This window comes from Echiichthys vipera (genome assembly GCF_963691815.1).
Source record: "Echiichthys vipera genome assembly, chromosome: 11".
Taxonomy (NCBI): domain Eukaryota; kingdom Metazoa; phylum Chordata; class Actinopteri; order Perciformes; family Trachinidae; genus Echiichthys; species Echiichthys vipera.
The window spans coordinates 11,403,905-11,420,139 of record NC_139836.1 but is presented as its reverse complement, the minus strand read 5'-3'; the positions used below and the strand labels follow the sequence as shown (position 1 = coordinate 11,420,139).

The 16,235-nt window shown below is 42.5% G+C and overlaps 1 protein-coding gene across 1 annotated transcript in view; it reads left to right on the top strand.

Moving 5' to 3' along the window:
- The window catches only part of ptk7b (protein tyrosine kinase 7b), a 77,750-nt gene that overhangs the window by 40,145 nt on the left and 21,370 nt on the right, over positions 1-16,235 (top strand). The window contains exon 2 of the mRNA XM_083923126.1: positions 12,660-12,956. Coding sequence (XP_083779252.1) covers positions 12,660-12,956 — 297 coding nt within the window. The remainder of the gene's footprint in view (positions 1-12,659; positions 12,957-16,235) is intronic.

The following is a 16,235-nucleotide window of genomic DNA, read 5'->3' as shown; positions in this document are numbered from 1 at the left end:
TGTGTGTGTGTGTGTGTGTGTGTGTGTGTGTGTGTGTGTGTGTGTGTGTGTGTGTGTGTGTGTGTGTGTGTGTGTGTGTGTGTGTGTGTGTGTGTGTGTGTGTGTGTGTGTGTGTGTGTGTGTGTGTGTGTGTGTGTGTGTGTGTGTGTGTGTGTGTGTGTGTGTGTGTGTGTGTGTGTGTGTGTGTGTGTGTGCGCCACCCATGTCTTAAAAACGTTTTTCTGAATGAATTGAAGGTGTACGCTGCCTACTTGTCTTGTATGTCAAAGGTCTATGGGATTTGGTGTCTTGTCTCAGTTTTAGTCAAGTACTTTTTCACATTTTCTCACATGAGGATATTGCAGATCGCTTTTACCAGAGGGATTCAGTAAGCTTTTAAAAACACACTTCTGAAGGCCAGTGGTGGATGGTGGTAGTAGTTATAGTTGGATGGAGAGAGACAGAATGACTGAGAGAAAGGAAGGTTTAATGGAGTCCTTATTGTACTCTGGAGCCTCACTGAGTGACTGCAAGAATCTGACTCATACGAATGGGCATGTTCATCCATCCTGCCATCATTAAGCATTCCATCTTCTCATCTTTGTAATGGGTCTTATTAAAGGAATGTAATTTCAAACCTCTTTTTCATTTATCCTGCCTAAAAACATTAGCAGTTGGGTGTTGCAGCAGAGACGTAGCACTAGACTGACCCAGAATGAAATTGTAACACTCAAGGGGATTAGTTGAACTTCTGCACAATTTCATGTCCTCCTCAGGGTAAAACAGTGATAAGGTAATGACATTTAGTAGTCTATTTTTATAGTCTTTTATAGAGCTAAAAGCTGAATGACTCCGGGTGTAATGTAAGCTTTCAGAAGTTCAGAGAGTCTCCTCTTCTTCCTTCCCTCTTACTTTTCCATGCTGGGTAGTTTGCCAGGGAGATTGTAGAGTGCCATCACATTCCTGGTTGGCACTCGTGTCTGGACATAGCAAAGATTCACGCATTAGCCAGAGCCGCCTGCAGAGAGGAGACCAGGACTGGCAGCCAAGGAGTCAGCACCCATCTGCTGCCAGAGCCAGTGAGGGAACCATCATTTATTACTTCCACTGATGCGAAAAGCAGCTCTCGTCACTCTGGAGACATATTGTCCCATGATTGCTGCACTGTCGAAGGTTTCCTTCCCAAGTCTGCATGTTTGGCTTTGGATTGTGCAGTAGAGCTAGTTTCCCCTTCTTTCTGTTTAATCCATCAGAGTTGTTCATCCTCACAGATCAGATCATATTTCAGAATGCCAGACCCTTGGAAACAACATCCCATTTCTTGCCTCTGCTTTATCTCATATATGTCATGCAGAGGAAGATTTAACCATGAAACTTTTTTCAAACTTTTCTAAAACTCCCACTTTAAAAGCGGACCCTGTAGTCTTAAAAATCTATCAGTGTTTAGCCTGGCTGCAAACTGCTGAGCTCCTCTGTTCCACTGTGACTTAATCTTCCATCTTTAGCTCATAATGCTAGAAAAAAATCACAGTCTGACCCCAGATGTTTGACATTATTGTTCCTTTATATTTGGTTTGATACTAAATCCTCTGTTAATTTTTACTCATTGCCTTTGCAGGGTAGTTATAGCACTTACTTATGTAAACCGTTTGCATAAGGCTTTCATGTCGGCTGTGTGTAGAGCCTGTGTTGTATATGTGTGGGGGGGGAACTAAACATGCGTACAAGTAATGGCGGCCTTTATTCTTCACTGCTACACTGGTTTCCCTCTAAAAGTGGTGTCATTACTGGATTAGTGCCCAGTTTTTCAGGACGGAAGAGACAGGAACGACCTCACCTATCTACCTGAGCAAAACCTAATCCGCTTTAATCTAATAATTGCTCCCATAGTCACTCTGTCTGGTAATAGCACAGCTGCAGGGGACGGTTGTGGCTCCAGATTGCTGTGCACCATGGGTAATAATACCCATAGTCCCTTTCATGGCCAGGATCAGATCTGTGGACGCCGCAATGGTTTTTCATCGTCATCGTTTGGGCGTTCCAGACAAACTGTAAAACCTCTCTTCAGTGCCTCTTTCTTGCCTTTATTCTTCTCTTTCTTTCCCTCCCTCATTGTCGGCTCATGTTCGTGGATTACACAGAGATGCATTAGGCTGCCTGTGTTTCAACAGTCAGCCTTTTATGAGTGGGTGTTGAAAATTGGTGAGAGCTGGCCGTGCTCAGATGTCTCTATTTTAGATACAGCATGACAGTTATGAAGCCTGGTGTGGAGGGACAGAGCAGCGGGGGGTGGGGGCGATGAGAGATGCGGCTCATGAAAGGCTTCTTCACGTGCTACGGCTCCATCTGATGCAAAGCAACCAGATCACGCTCCGTGAACTGCCATTTATTACAGTACATCCTACGATAACATGGAACCGCATGGCACTGTGATGAGATAGAAGAAAAGTCTAAACCTTTTGATGCATAGACATCTAGAAAGACTTTAACATTGTACAGAACACAAAATAATTAGCACTACTTCTGCCTCACAAACAAAAAATGGGATCATAATTGTACACAATCTATTATAAAGTAGATTTTTGCAATCTAGAAAATAGAGCTAAAAAGAAAATCTATCCAAAGTTCTTTTTCAATATCAGTTGCCTGATGCAAATGATTGAGTCCTGTCTATTTTTCCTGCTCAAACTATGAGCCACGATCATGTATGTGTCCTGCTGGTTATATTATGAAGATCCCCAGCATTTACCTGCGTTAAATGCAGTTTAAAAACCCGGTTACATTTGGGTTCCCGGTTTCTTAAACACCATGTATACACCATAGCCCGGGTAAAATCGGGATTTTCATACCCCGGTGAACAGACCTAGAGAACTCCTTCAGTTCCCCGATTATTCATGCATGTAAACGGTGTTTATGCCCCCCACCGTGCGGCCCTGACTTTTGACCGGGGAATAAAATAAACCAGGAAGCAACAGCGCAGAAAACAATGTGAAATAAACAACAATTTTATCTGTGAAATAAACAACAATAATAGAGTGTTACCTTTAAATCAAGGGAGGACTTCACAACGGCAAGTAACATTACTACCAAGAAGACCTGTTTAGGTTGTAATTTTGTCCAAAGTTTGTGATTTAGACAAAGGTGAACCAGAAAAAAGCCGTATTCAGTCCAGCTGTACTGTACAGGCGGAAGAGTTACTCCGTCATTTTTTCATTCAACCCCCTCTCATGTATGTATATATGTATAAGAGGGGAACTTCGAATATCAGATCATTCCCTAAACCAGGGCATTTTCAGGTTACTGATGTGCATGTAAACGCACCGAGTAGTGTTCCTCAGGGACTAGTCCCATAGTAATGAGGCGGTAATGGTCTAGGATGGGTGGCCTATTGAAGGAGTGTTTTGGTGGGGCCTAGACAACATTTTGATGCTTTTGACCACTTCCTAGTGCGCTTAAGAGATTTATGGATGACCCCCCCCCCCCCCCCCCCCCTCCCAACACACACACAAACACACACACACACACTGTAACAGGAATTTTTTTTTTGTTTGTTTTTTTTCCTGTCATGGAGACCACATGGATCTCTTCTTTATTTCAAAGGCAGAGGTGTGCATTTCATTACGGCATTGGAGAAGTGACATACTTCTGTCAAAATGCCATGTCTCAGGCAAATGAATTTCTATGATCCAAAAGACACAGCTGTGATGCAATCAGTGTCATGTTCTTGATGCAAGCGCTAATGTTGTCAAGGATCGCTGTCAAAATGGGGATCACACTAGAAATTCCACTGAGACGTCATGGATGACTGTTGCCGCTGGTTGAGCAAAGCAAAACGACGGTCCACCTGGAGAAGTTGCATGCCGGTTGCCATGCCAATGCTGCCTGATAATAAGCTGGGTAGGGGGGGGGCTCTTTATAATACAGAGCTGTCCCTGCTGTCAGAAGCAAGATGGAGAGTAACAGGCATAAACTGATAGTGATCTCAGTGAGGATTGTTATAATGAGCACGGCCCTCTCTTTGCACACCAGCGAGGCGCTTTGCAGAGCGAGACCCCTCCACAGTGCAATTACCTGGGACAATAAGAGCAGCGATTGAATTAAGGCAGCGGGGATGCATACCAGTGATGCTGGTGAAAAGGCAGCCCGGCTTTGCAGCTTTGAACATGGTTTTCAATTAGAAGCAGAGGAATGAACACAGAGATGTGCTCTGCTGATGTATGCCACACAGCCTGGGGTCAGGTTTTTGGGTGTAATAAAAAGAGGCAGCAGGGACTTCTGTATTACTTTGATCCATTTCAACTTGAATTGTCGGTTGTGCCTCTGTAATGGCTCTGAGGTTGAACATTGTCTAATTGTTCACATCTAAAAGTTACCTAGAATGAGTCCCTAATATTGTTTATAAAACCCTGAAAAAACATATACTGTGTATATATATATATATATATATATATATATATAGATATATGTATAGATACATAGTGAAATTTGGTTTAAATACATGAACTCCCTCTGCTCCTTATATTCCCTTGCATGAACCTAGAGTCACCTAGTTAAGTCTACAAAAGCTGATAGAGGTCACTGTCACTCCCCTTCGCGATGGTTTGACAGAGACATTGTACCTGGTGCGACTCTGTCCTATTTAACATATCTGCTGTCAAGTTAAATAATGCAGCCTGACCTCTTTGTTTGGGCAGCGTTTCAGCTTCATGCACTGGTGAGTTCTCTGTGTAATTCCTGTTGGAGATGCCAAACTATTTCTGACACAGCATTGTTAGAAATACTGACCAAGAGCTCAGTGACGCATGAAACTGCACTTGTAGCTTAATTAATTCAATTTGACATCAGTATTTAAGATAAACCCCTACTCTGATATTAGTGCTTTGTTTATAGACCAAATATTTTGTTTTTATATCTCTTTTTTCCCACAAAATTCATCTTCAGTTTGGACCAACATTGCATTGCGTGCATGTGTCATGTCTGAGACATGCAGGCACACCTCTCTCTGACACATTTTACTATATTTTTCTTGTAGATGGGATTTTAATTGTGATTTCATCTCAATAAATCAGAATGCAGTTTGTCATGTAGCCTTGCCTGTTTAATAGAAGGCAACCAAGGGAGGCTTGAACAGACACACACACACACACAGACACACACACAGACACACACACACACACAGACACACACACACACACACACACACACACACACACACACCTGGTATTTTGCTGACAGGCAATGTAATCTCTGTCAGTGGGCTTCGGTGCTTCCCGTTTGCCCTTTATTCTCTATCCAATTTATCTCCCTGACATCTTGATCCACAAACACAACTGTGGATGAAGCTAGCACAGTTTTTTATATGAGGTTTTATTTCAGCTTGTAAAGGCACACTTGCGTCTACTGTGAAAGATAGCTATTGGCCTCTCTCTGCAAATCCAAGCTAGCACCTGTGATACTTCATCAAGATATGATGGATTGTTCTATAAAATTAAATGCATTTGGCTGCCAGTCGGTATACTGCTAAATGATATAGGGTACATACTGGGAAAAGAAAGAGATACTATACAGTAAAAGTTCATCAGGACTATTTTTGATGAAGTAACTTTAATTTATAAGATTTTATAATCTTTTATATTATAAATAAAGTAAAAAGTACCTATTGGAGAATATAGGTGTGCCAAATTTCTCAATGCCTCAGTGTGAAAATGTCATATGTAGCTGGGCAGTTTTCTTGATTTTTGTATCAGGAATAATCTGATTCAAGATTAAGTAAACATTAACAAGACGGGGTGCCTGGTGGCTCAGTGGTTAGAGCTAAAGTCCTCTGCCTGGGTTCGATTCCCATCTGAGGCCCTTTGCTGCACTTTACCCCCCCCCCCCCCCCCCTGTTTCCTGTTAATATCAAATAAAGGCATGAAAAGGCCAAAAATAATATAAAAAAAAACAAACAAACAAAAAAACAGGTGTTCTGTTACATGTTCAAACTAAACATTAAATGCCATCTGTCATTACCTGACACTTTTTGATACTTTTCTATGCTATGAACACATTTCAGTTTAAGGTATTCAAAAGGTCTTTAGGTTCAATACACAGGACTATTTTCCTGTAGGATAAAACTTATTAAACTAATTCTGTTTATTCATACTGTGCATCTTCGCTTTGTGACATCCACCCTGATAGGAATACTAATCTTGTTAGTTCGGTTCAGTTTACCAGCAAGAATGTGCAGAAAATAAAAATATGATCCATGTTAAGTTGACCTTGGGAGCGGCCAAAACCATGTGAGGAGGCAGAGGCAACAGATACGGCAAACCCCAGATGTGGGCATTTATTTGCAATATATATTGATTTAAATATAGCATAAAAATTGCAGCAGCCTCCTGCAAGTCCAGCTACCACGACCAGTACCAACCCACAGTGAAACGACTGGGGTGCTCTCTTACTATCATAACATGTAATGAACACAGTCACACATACATCAAATCAAAATATTACATATATTAAACCAATTTAAAGTAAACTATATTAATATAGTATAACACAGCTAACAAATGGAGCACGTTACCCACCCCCACACAATCCTATCTGGTGGAATCCTCCCAGAACGATAAAGAGGTGATTGAATACAAGATTTACAAATGATCCTTTAAACAAACTATAAATAAATGTTTTTAAATGTAATACTTAGTGTATACGTGCAACTATTTTACTGCACAAATACACTTACATGCTTTGCTGTCTACATAGGCTATGCCAATAGATGCCAAAACGTAACAGACTAAGGTGTCCTCTATTTTATTTTCTCCCCTCTTTAATGGCACAATTTAAAGATGACCACATTAACTGATCCTTTTGATGAAGGGAGGATTCAACCGGATTTTAAATCTCAACATTTCCCCAAAAAGTTAGAGGACGATAGACTTACGTATCCTACGATGTAAGATGGCACAACGTCGGCTAAAATAAATGCTTTCAAAGAGAGTAGTTTGCATCCCAGTTCTCTCTCTACCCATGTTCTGCATGATGAAATATTGATGTCATGTTTTTTCAGTCTGTGCTCATTCAGTTGGCCCATGTCTGACCTCCTGATCGCTTTTAACCAAATAAGATGTTTCATTCTTCATCCAAATCATGCTAAGCTCTCTTTCAGATCTCATGCGAACTCTCCGGAGCTGTTAATAATTGATCCGATCAGAGGCGCTCTAATCGCATCTGTGCCATTTCCCTTTTTTGTGGTACTCTTTTGAAGTCGCGCTGTTTGTTTGAGAGTGTGCAGTTTGAGCAAAGAGGGCTGATGTTATCTGGAGTCTCGCTGCTCTTATCCTTAATTGGGTTATGTAGATTTTGTGGCTGAGGAGGGGAGGGAGTAATGAAAATAGTGATCACGAATGGTAGAAGTGTCTTCATGGATTACAGATTTTAAGCCCTTGAGTGGACATGTGTTAACAAAGAGACTTTGACAAAGTTTTAATGGATTCCTGCAATAGTTTACTTCTGGGAGTTACTGAGGCGGAGGTGTTGTTAGGATAAACATCTAATAGCAGCCACGCTCCAATCACTGTCTCACGCTCCGTCAGTGAGGCTCATTTCTGCGACGCCAAGACTCTTCGTTCTGCCGTCCTGTCACTCTAAAAACATTTCAGAGCAGCTGTCACGCTCCGACACGGTCCACTGAGAGGCTGTTAAATCACACACATAGGGGCTTTTTGGACTCCCACAGGGGGAGACTTGGGTGTGCCTGGTGCCAAGTATTTGTGGGTGCTGCTGTTTGTGTCTGTGCATGTGCGGGCGTCTTCCCATTTGACCTCTTGCAGCCTCAGGCATGTCGTCCCCGCTTGTCTTCACCCTGGTTGGTCCGCTGGAGACGCACAATCATGATTATAGGATCTTCACTGATAAGATAGCGTCCTCTTTGATGCAGCTGTTTCTTTTTTTTCCTAGAAATACAGTACATATTTTACAGAACTATCTTTTCAGTTTTCACATTTTCACCGTCAAAATGAAAGCCTGTATTAACATCAAACAGTTGGACTAATCTGGATATTGATTAAATTGTCAAGGTCCACACACACTCCCTGGGTGAGTTACCCACACACTCTTTCTTTGACCCCAATTCTGCAGCGTGCATTCCTCTCTGTGCCTTCCTGTGCCAGCAGACAAAGTTGAGAAAGAGAAAAGGGAGGTGTTGGCTGCTGATGAGCCTATTATAGTTGGTTGTGTCAGTCAGGCCGACTTTAAGGCGACTTCCACCTGACAGTCCTGACAGTCGAGCCAGGCTTAATGGGGTCGGCAGTGCAGCGAGTTGAAGAGGAGAATCCCTGTGTGCTGATATTTTACCCTCCTCAGCAGTTTACCTCTCCATTTTAACCTACTTTCTGTCTCTTCCAACTTCTTTCCGTATACCTTGATCGGAATCCAGGGAAACTCAAACTATTTTGAAAACGAAAAACTATTAATATTTCATGGTGATGGCTGCTCATCCGGGTGCATTAGCGTATCCGTTGCAAGCTTTCCCCAGCAAGTGCATATTGATTGGTATTGGAGCCAAGACTCTTTATTTTTTTCTCTCTGTTTTTCTCAATCTTTAAAGATGGAGGCTCCCTGGAGAAAGTACAGTTTTCTGCAGCTTTGATTTATTAACACATCATATTCCAGAAAGTTACGAAGCTTTCTGGTTGAAAAGACATCTCTAAATTTTAAATTAATTGAGTCAACAGAAACTTGTATGAGTAATTAGTTGTCAAGATCGATTAATGTAGTGAGTTTACTGGTTCCAGCCTCTTAAATGTGAGGAAATGCAGTTTTTGTCTTTTTTTTAACATCATTTTAGATCAAATAGATTAGTATTGTTTTTTCAAAATAAGCAACTGGGCTCTAACTTCAAATGGCTGGAGCCGATCCCAGCTGATATCGGGTGTGAGGCGGGGTGCACCCTGGACAGGATGCCAGTCTATCAGAGGGCACATAGAGACAAACAGAGACAGACAACCATTCACACCTACGGGCAATTTAGAGTCATCAATAAACCGAACACATGTATGTCTTTGGACTGTGGGAGGAAGCCGGAGTACCTGGAGAAAACCCACGCTGACAAGGCGAGAACATGCAAACTCCACACAGAAGGGCCTCAGCCTAGATTCAAACCAGGAACCCTCTTGCTGTGAGGCGACAGTGCTAACCACCATACCACCGTGCCGTCCTGAGGTCTTACAGACATGTTGAATTTCGTTCCATATTAATAAACATTTGTAAAGCTGCTGTTTTAATTTCATTTTTTTTTTTTTCGTCAGTGTCTTTTTAGCTTTGGGTCGTCGTCTTCACTGCCTTCATGGTACATTGCTATACGTATTTAAGTGTTACTACCGCCAATTATCGGTCGACAGAATCATGTGGAACCTTGTTTGTAAACAAAACAAAATGGTCGACTCAAAGGAAAAAAGTTTGTTCTTAACGCTACTAGTGGTCAACAATGGCACAGGGAACCTTTAATGATTCATCCTACTCCACTGTATTTCTTTGTGCTATGGTTATTTTAGTTCAGCATTCACCCTTTCAATACCTCAGCATGGGCATTGATGAGTTTTGTCAAAATAACATTCCCATTCTGTGTTCCCCTCCTCACTGTTTGTTTCCATTTTTATCTGTAACTTTCTTTCAACCACTCTCCCTTTGAAGGGCCCTTGCTGGAAGTTTGGATAGCTGCGTGTGGGCGTGCGTGCGCATGTGCGTGTGTGTGTGTGTGCGCGCCGTCCAAGTCTGTACTTGTGGGTCTGTTTATATGAGTGTTAGAGAGGCATGGCAGCAGTGTGTGTGAGAAATCTAGGCCACGGTGCCTTCCCTGTTTGAACAGTACAGTTAACTTGGCAGGCTTCCACCGATGTGACAGACCTTACCCCACTTTACCCTCTCTCTCTATCTTGTCTGTCATCCTGTGGTATGTGAAAACACCTTATCTGTATGGGTCTCCTGCTGGGACTTTTCCCTGAAGTAATTCACTCTCACAACACAAACTCACACTGTACGTCAACGTGCATCTCAAATGAAACCATCAAGCGCCACCCTTTCTCCACCAAAGCTTGTAATATCGGTGTACACAGAGGAGCTTCAGTAAGATGGAAGTTGGCACCTTGCACCCCAGCTGTAGGCTTGGCACGGAGGCAGTGCGCAGTCTGTGAACATTACTTGATGGATTGTTTGAGGTGGATGTTGAGGATGACTCTGCTGGTGTTTCCAAGCCATCTGCTGCCTTTTATCCCAGTTTTATGCAGATGGAACAAATTCTCAGCCTCTCAGGGGAATTGTTAGAGACCACTTGCTTATACAGGACAGAAGAGATGTTATAAAAAAAACCTTGTGCAATTAATCATGTGAAGCGATCATACCAGGGATGGAAGAAGGATTTAACAACTTGGGATCACTATTATGTTGATAATCAGTACATCAAAAGTTTTCAGAGCCCAATGTGACCTCTTGAAGTTGGTTGGTTCAACCAATTGTTCAAAAGTCAAATATATTTAACGTACAATAATATGGTTCAACCAATTGTTCAAAAGTCAAATATATTTAACGTACAATAATATGCTGCAAAGAAAATCAGAAAATCCTCCCAGGCTGCGATTAGATATAAAATCTATGGGAATGAAGCGAGATGGATGAAACTTCAGTCTCGATGGCTCATATTGAGGTGAAGAGGTGAAGTTTCATCTCAAGTGAGACAATTTTTGAGAGAGTAAAGTAAAAGCCAATCATCTGGCAGCAGGTGTCTCTCCTGAAACCTGTACATTTCTCTTTCATATATTATTTACAGATGAAAGAAAGGCCACTGGGTTGTGACCTTTAATACAGTTTCTCCACGAAAAAGAAAAAAAAACTCAATTCCCCAAAGAAGCCATGGATCTAGCTGGCCGGAAAATTTAAAACAAAAGTATGACAGGCACTACACACTACTCACTACAACACTAGTGAGTATAGTGTCATTTTTTCACCTTCCTAAAAAAAAAGTGCATCCATATTGGCAAATAAAAATATATGACGTAAAGAACAATGTGCTAACATGGATATTAAAACCCAAAGTCATCCAGTCAGAGCGAAGGTCCAACAGGACGTTGTCAAGAAAAGGTGACGTGGGGGCATTTAAGGCAAAAATGGTTTGTTCTTGTCCCACCCAACGTATCCACTGCCTCTCTTGCTGTCTATCGTGTTTGAGCAGCCTTCCTGCCTCTCTGGTCTTTCTCTGCCTGCCTGTCTGTCAGCTCGAGCCACCTGCAGCTGAGACAAAGGTGAGCCTGATGAAGAGATGGAGAGGCAGGAGAAGGATGGGAGCGGTGGGATGAAGCGGGTCAAAGATGGAGGAATTACCTTGGCTCATCTTCAACAGGCTCCTTGATTCAACATTATTGAAAGATCCCCTTTTCACTTGGCTCCAGTCCTGCGAGAGGATATGAAGACACACACGCACACAAGCACATACACCGTTACGCAGGTGTAGGTATGCTTAATCGACTCTAGCGGTGGGCCGTTCCCTATGATAACAAACCTTGACATCAGGTATGATAACATTGTTACACAGGGCACATGAGGGCCTGCCTTGACACACTGTGGAGACTGCTATTGATGAGTAGTTCATTGTGGTAGCTGTTCAGACAAGAAGGCGGAGTGGAGCAGCTGTTGAGTTTAAATTGGAAGCTGCCAGTCAGACTCTTTCCCTTGTTTCCAATATTTTTTTAATTGGCAATATTCAAGAGTTCAGCTTGCAATGAAAAGATGTCATATTGTGTGTTTTTGCCTCTTCAGCAGGAGGTAGACAGGTAGAAGTGTGTGGACATATTACAATTATCTGGAATAAGAGTGTAAAAACTGGCAACTTTGCAGTTAAAACATTTGTCACATGATTGTGATCATATGATATGAGGATTAATTAGTTAGGTGATGTTGTTGATCCAGCTGTGTCACAGACATGCTCTTTCAAGTTCACGTTCCACGCCTGGCATTTAAAAGTGGAAAAATAAAAAATTGGAAACTAGATCAAATCTGATGCGGAACAGAGACCAAACTGAGACGGAAATAAAAACTGAAATTGGCTAGATTCACGTCGGATAAATCACAGTGGGATTTCTTCTTCTGTTATGATTTTTTTTCTCCTTGTATGTGCATTGTCATCTCTTTGCTTATAACTGCAGCATATCCAAACGACGCTGACTGTCGTATTCTTCCAGCCTTAGTACAGGTCACACTGTTGTCATTTTCTCCACTGAGATGCGGGTAAATAGAGCAGAAAACATGTATTTCAGACAAATCAGCAGCACGAGGGAAAATAAAAAATTAAAGTGTGCGTGAGGATGTGTCTGCACACACATCATGGCTTGTTCAAGAGACACGTCTCCCTGAGCTGATGGCACATGACTGTCTGCGTGTGTGTGCGTGTGCGTGTGTGTGTGTGTGTCTAGATTAGATCACCCACTCACCTCAATAATGGGAAAAAGCATTTTCTCCGTGTTGGGTCTGATCATTTTACGACAAAATAATTCACAGCTAGCCAGTATTGTCTAAACATCACATTCCTCCACAAGGCTAAGTGGTCGCTATGGCATACACTTAATGAACGGAAAAAGCAGTAAAATGTTAACAGCAGCCCATTCTAATCCTCTGTCATTTACTTTCCCTCTTTCTCTCTCCTTCAGTTCTGTACGTCCAGGCGGCCACCATCCAGTTCACCAAGGAGCCCAAGTCCCAGGATGCCCTGCACGGCCGCAGCGCCATGCTACGCTGCGAGGTCAGCGACCCGGCTGATATCACTTACAGCTGGCTTCACAACGGCCAGACCCTGGAAACCAGCGAGAGGCGTTTCCAGGAGGGCAGCAACCTCAAATTCACCGCTGTGGATCGGCGGCTGGACGCGGGGAACTTTGAGTGTGTCGCACAAAACATGGCCACAGGAGAGGTGCTCCACTCCACCAATGCCTCCTTCAATATCAAATGTGAGTGTCTCGTTGCATGCTGTTCTCACCCTCATTGAAATGAAAAAAAATTCCCGAGTGAAAATCGCCAGCTGACAGGGTTTCATAATGGCAAGAAGGACGTGCATCCAGTTTCTGGATCAAAAAAGCAAAACAAAAGTCACAGTATAAGATGACAGGTAGTGTGAGCTGAAGGAATGTTTCCACCTTGTTACCTCGTTCTCTGTGGCTTCCTCTCCCTCTCTCCAAAGGAAACTGGATATGTGTGCCATCAAGCATGTGTTTCTTGTTGCTTGTATCTTTTTTTTCTTCTGCTTTCTGCCATTGTGCAACACTCTCTTTTCGCATATACTATCAAAAGGCTTTTGTCTGGAAATTACTGAGCAGTGCAGTTTGCTTTCCAGCTATATAATTATTTAGGTTTACATTAACGCTGCCATCTTTGCTCTAGCGTTACAGGCTTTTCACCCCCTCACTTTCTAAACATTTTGTCCCGTTAAGGGGAGGCACGCTAGTATCTTAATTTTGTTGTTTAGCGCCGCAACCAAAACCTCAATGACCCTCTTAAATTTCAGATGAAGCCATGGGAATTCTGCACAGCCCTGTTTGGGATAAATAACAACCTTGCTCACCTATTGTTGAAGGCCCTTCGGTACTAGTTGTTACTGAAAAGCCTTTTTGTCTAACAAACAGAGAGAAAGAGAGAGTTTGTACTGGCGGCAGAAGAAAACAAAAAGTAAAGCACGGTAAAAAAAAATAGCTCCATCTGGAATATGTTGTCCTCTCTTGCTGTATTCAGCCGGGAGGTTTTTCTTTGCGGTGATGTTACTCGTTCAAAGGCTGATTACAAGAACAGATGAGTGTCCAGACCTCCTAGAAGTAAACTGAGAGACAGTCTGAGAGGGACAGGCAGAGGGAGAGAGCAGAGGTTTAACCCCTGCTCTGTGATGTGTCTCCACCAGTAGTTATTTGTGGCCTGCGATGTCAAGCACTGACTCTGAACGATTAAAGTTTTAGCCAGACAGACCAAAGAAGCACATCCCTTCTCCAAACCTTGTCTGATCTGGAAGGAACTGCTTTTATGTGTTGCAATTATACATGATGTAGTGTGTTAGTAAAGCTCAACTGACACACTCCCACAGACTGAAAGGCAAAAAAACCCCAAACAAGTTAAACACGAAGCACCAGTTCTTAAGACCTGCCATCGTGACCCAGAATAAACTTTACTATTTGCCAGGTCATTAATATTCCCACGCCTTGTGAAAGTGAGGAATGTTTTTATTGGAACTGGATATTCATTTTCATTTTATTTTTTAAATCCAATGTTGTCTTGATGAACTCATTTAATCATGGAAATGTACACGGGCACTTGTTTACATAAGAGTGGTAATACATTTGATCAGTTTAGATGTGCATCGCTCTTACACAAATAGACATTAGGAGAAAATGAGGTAAAAAATATTTGGGTCTAAATATAATATAAGGTCCAGGCCAACTTCAAAGCATACACACATCACACAACGTCTTACTTCGGTCTTCTCACTTACCTGTATTATTGACAGCATTTTGAGATGCAGTCAGCTGTTTTAGCTAAAAGCTCAGATCAAACCAAAGCTGTGTTCTCATATGAATTTTTCCCTTTCACACATGTAGCACACAACAGGAGATTATCTGTGTCAGACGCATTCTCCCCTACTGTAAATACTCAGTTAGGTAAAGACGAGCCTGGGTAGAGCCTGCAAGAGGCAGGACGTGATGCGTATTACACCGTGGCCACAGAGCCGGTTCGGCTCATAATCTGGTCATCGATAGCCAAATCTCTCGCCGTTCCTTGAGTTTGTCTGAAGATTTCAGTGTCGGTCCAACAGAAGTTCCCGAACCTCGTCGCCTCTCCAGTTAGACATTTTCGTTTGCATCTTTGTTTAAATGGCCCTTCTTCGTCCTTGGAAGTTTGTTTTCTTCCGATTGACTAACTTTGTCAAACTGCTGTTTGCCACTAGCTCGCGCACAGAGTGGAGCATTTAGCCGAAGAGGGAATTCTAATGTTTCTCCATGTCTACTTGGTGTGTAATTAGGCAACTGTTGACTACCAAGTTTACCATGCAAACCTTAAATGGTGATGTTACATCAGTGTTAGTGCAGGTTTGACAAAATAAATCTTCAGTAAAGACTTGGAAGGTCTTAAATTTGTCACTCTGAAACTCCTCAACAAGTTGACCAGTATATCCAAGGGGTAGTAACAGATGTGCTTGCACATGATATTTCCTTATTGTGGTGTTAATGAGCATACATGTTCGCATGATCAGAATCTCCATCTGCCTTTGGGAGTGTTTACAGGGCATCGTATCAAGTAGCCTTCACAGGAGGCCCATGGAGTTGGCTGCTTGAAGAGAATTTAGTATAGTATTTAATAGTAAGATTGATAGCTTTGTATCAGTTTAACAAGAATGCAGCAACAGGAGTGGACTTCCCGGCCATGACTTCAGATAAGAAAAAGTAGAATTCCTGTCCGCTGTTTAAGGAGAAACAAGATACAGAACATACCTGAATCAAACACACAAAGGTAAGGTCATCGTCAATCATCTTAAATCACCTTTTTATGCTACATCTGTCTGTTTGTATCAACCCATTTGTCTCTCTGTCATAATGCGCAGGTTGGCTGGCCATCTCTGGATCAGTTTAGGTGGATCAGACCATGTTATGACAGATGTTCTCGTATTTCCCCAACATACATTTAACGGGCAATAAAGCCACACACAGCTTAAAAGTAAAGACCCCCTCTGGCATTAACCCTGCATGTGCGTTCACTCATGTGTATGCTAGTTTGCGTGCGTAGTTAAATGTGGGTTGTGAGGGGGGTGGGGTATTCCATATGTACTGTACATAGACTGTACTGGAGTAGATTGTTTCCCCTCCCCCTCCTGCCCTCTGCAGAGAGAAAGAGAGGGATCATTTATCTTGCTCTCAATGGTGGGTGGGCAAATCCGGCCAGTTGAGAGTTATTCAGAGCAATTATCCCCCCTCTGTTTTCACTAATAGATGTTTTAGCCCCCCTTGATCCTTTTGTCCCAACCGGTCACTTGGTCTCCATGGCGAGACCGCGTCCAGCAGAGGCGTCAGGCTCAGTCATCACTATTGTCAGCATGTTTGTTGGTCCTGGAGGCAACGCTTCGCTTGACTCTCCGTAACAAGATGCAGACTGACAGTGTTTTGGAAATCAGTGACAAAGGTTGTAGGAAGAAGGGACACATACAGTAGAAACGCAGCGAGCAGGCACATATCGCTCCCTATTTAATCTCT